The 1961-nt window shown below is 41.8% G+C and overlaps 1 protein-coding gene across 1 annotated transcript in view; it reads left to right on the top strand.

The window, feature by feature from the left end:
- HAUS6 (HAUS augmin-like complex, subunit 6) overlaps positions 1-1961 on the top strand; it is a 58291-nt gene that overhangs the window by 9238 nt on the left and 47092 nt on the right. The window contains exon 4 of the mRNA XM_011992667.1: positions 842-974. Coding sequence (XP_011848057.1) covers positions 842-974 — 133 coding nt within the window. The remainder of the gene's footprint in view (positions 1-841; positions 975-1961) is intronic.

Raw genomic sequence — 1961 nt, 5'->3', positions numbered from 1 at the left:
GAAGAAACCAGCTTTGCTGGCCAGGTGCACTGAAAATAGGTTTTAGACTTTCTGAGAGTTTATAGCACAGTTTTTGTTTAAAGAAAACTTTTTCAACTGTATATTATTTTAGTTTGCTTCCCCAGATAGTATCAATGATTGTGTCTGTATTATTATAATTGTTTTTTCTTACCAGGTCCACATAGAGTTTAGAAAAGCCAAAACCCACAACGTTTAACTTGTGGTTTAAATGGAATAATTCTGATCAAATTCTTTTTTCTTTTTTATTTTTTTGAGATGGAGTCTTGTTCTGTCACCCAGGCTGGAGTGCAGTGGCACAGTCTTGGCTCACTGCAACTCTGCCTCCCAGGTTTGAACGATTCTCCCACCTCAGCCACCTGAGTAGCTGGGATTACAGCCATGTACTACCATGCCCAGATAACTTCTGTATTTTTAGTAGAGATGGGGTTTCACCATGTTGGCCAGGCTGGTCTTGAACTCCTGACCTCTAGTGATCTGTCTGCCTCAGCCTCCCAAAATGCTGGGATTACACGTATGAGCCACCGCACCCAGTCCTGATCAAATTCTTTTATGCTTCAAAAATAGTATGATGAGGAGACAGTGGGCTGGGGGCCTTACCCCCTTGGACTGTTTTGTACTCTGCTGCAGAGTTGGACATGTCCAAGCCACTGTGCTATGAAGAGGTATTAGGGAACCCCGTGCCAACCTGTAGCATAGTGCTCATGAAAATGTGGGACTTCTATTGCAAGACTGTCACACCCTTTAACAAAAATAGTATGATGTAAATGTAAGAGTTTTTGTTAACAAAGTCTTCAAATCATCTTACTTCTTTTCTTCATAGGGTGAATGTGGAAGTAGCTTTCCTCAAGTTGTTGGTTCACTATTTCTTTCTCCTGGTGGTCCTAAGTTTATTCATCTGATGTATCATTTTGCAAGATTTGTTGCAATGAAATATATTAAATCCAATTCTAAAAGTAAGTTCAACTTATAAAATATTTTATTGTTTTGATTCTTAAATTTTTATTGTTCTTTACAGTTTTTAAATCATGAAGAGATCTTAGTAAAAGCAAGATAAGTTAAAACATTAATGTACCCCAAAAAGGAAATGGTTAATATTCTACTGGAACTGTACTTTGAAATCTTCTCATAATGAACATAGTTACTATTTATATTTTTTTATTATGTTCTAATACAAGGATTGGGAAACATTTCCCTTTTTTTTTTTCTAAGACAGAGTTTCACTCTCGTTGCCCAAGCTGGAGTGCAATGGCATGATCTCAGCTCACTGCAACCTCTGCCTCCCGGGTTCAAGAAATTTTCCTGCCTCAGTCTCTTGAGTAGCTGGGATTACAGGTGTGTGCCACCATGCCTGGCTAATTTTTTGTATTTTTGGTAGAAACGGGGTTTTACCATGTTAGCCAGGGCTGGTCTTGAACTCTTTACCTCAGATGATCTGCCCACCTGGGCCTCTGAAAGTGTTGGGATTACAGGCGTGAGCCGATGCGCCTGGCTTTTTTTTTTTTTTTTTTGAGACGGAGTTTTTGCTCTTGTTGCCCAGGCTGGACTGCAATGGCGTGATCTCGGCTCACTGCAACCCCTGCCTCCTGGGTTCAAGCGATTCTCCTGCCTCAGCCCCCTGAGTAGCTTCGATTACAGGCATGCGCCTCCACGCCTGGCTAATTTTATATTTTTAGTAGAGATGGGATTTCTCCCTGTTGGTCAGGCTGGTCACGAACTCCTGACTTCAGGTGATCTGCCCGCCTCGGCCTCTCAAGGTGTTAGGATTACACCAAAGTGTTAGAATTACAGGCATGAGGCACCACGCCCGGCCTTTTTTGTGTTTTTTTTTTTAATACTGGGGTTGCACCATATTTCCCAGGCTGGTGTTGAATGCCTGTGCTCAGGCAGTCTTCCTGCCTTGGCCTCTTAAAGTGCTGGGATTACATACATGCGTGAGCCAC

The sequence above is a fragment of the Mandrillus leucophaeus genome, unplaced genomic scaffold (assembly GCF_000951045.1).
Source record: "Mandrillus leucophaeus isolate KB7577 unplaced genomic scaffold, Mleu.le_1.0 Scaffold415, whole genome shotgun sequence".
NCBI classification, from domain to species: domain Eukaryota; kingdom Metazoa; phylum Chordata; class Mammalia; order Primates; family Cercopithecidae; genus Mandrillus; species Mandrillus leucophaeus.
Note: the sequence above shows the minus strand (reverse complement) of the source record. Positions and strands in the feature narration are given on the sequence as shown.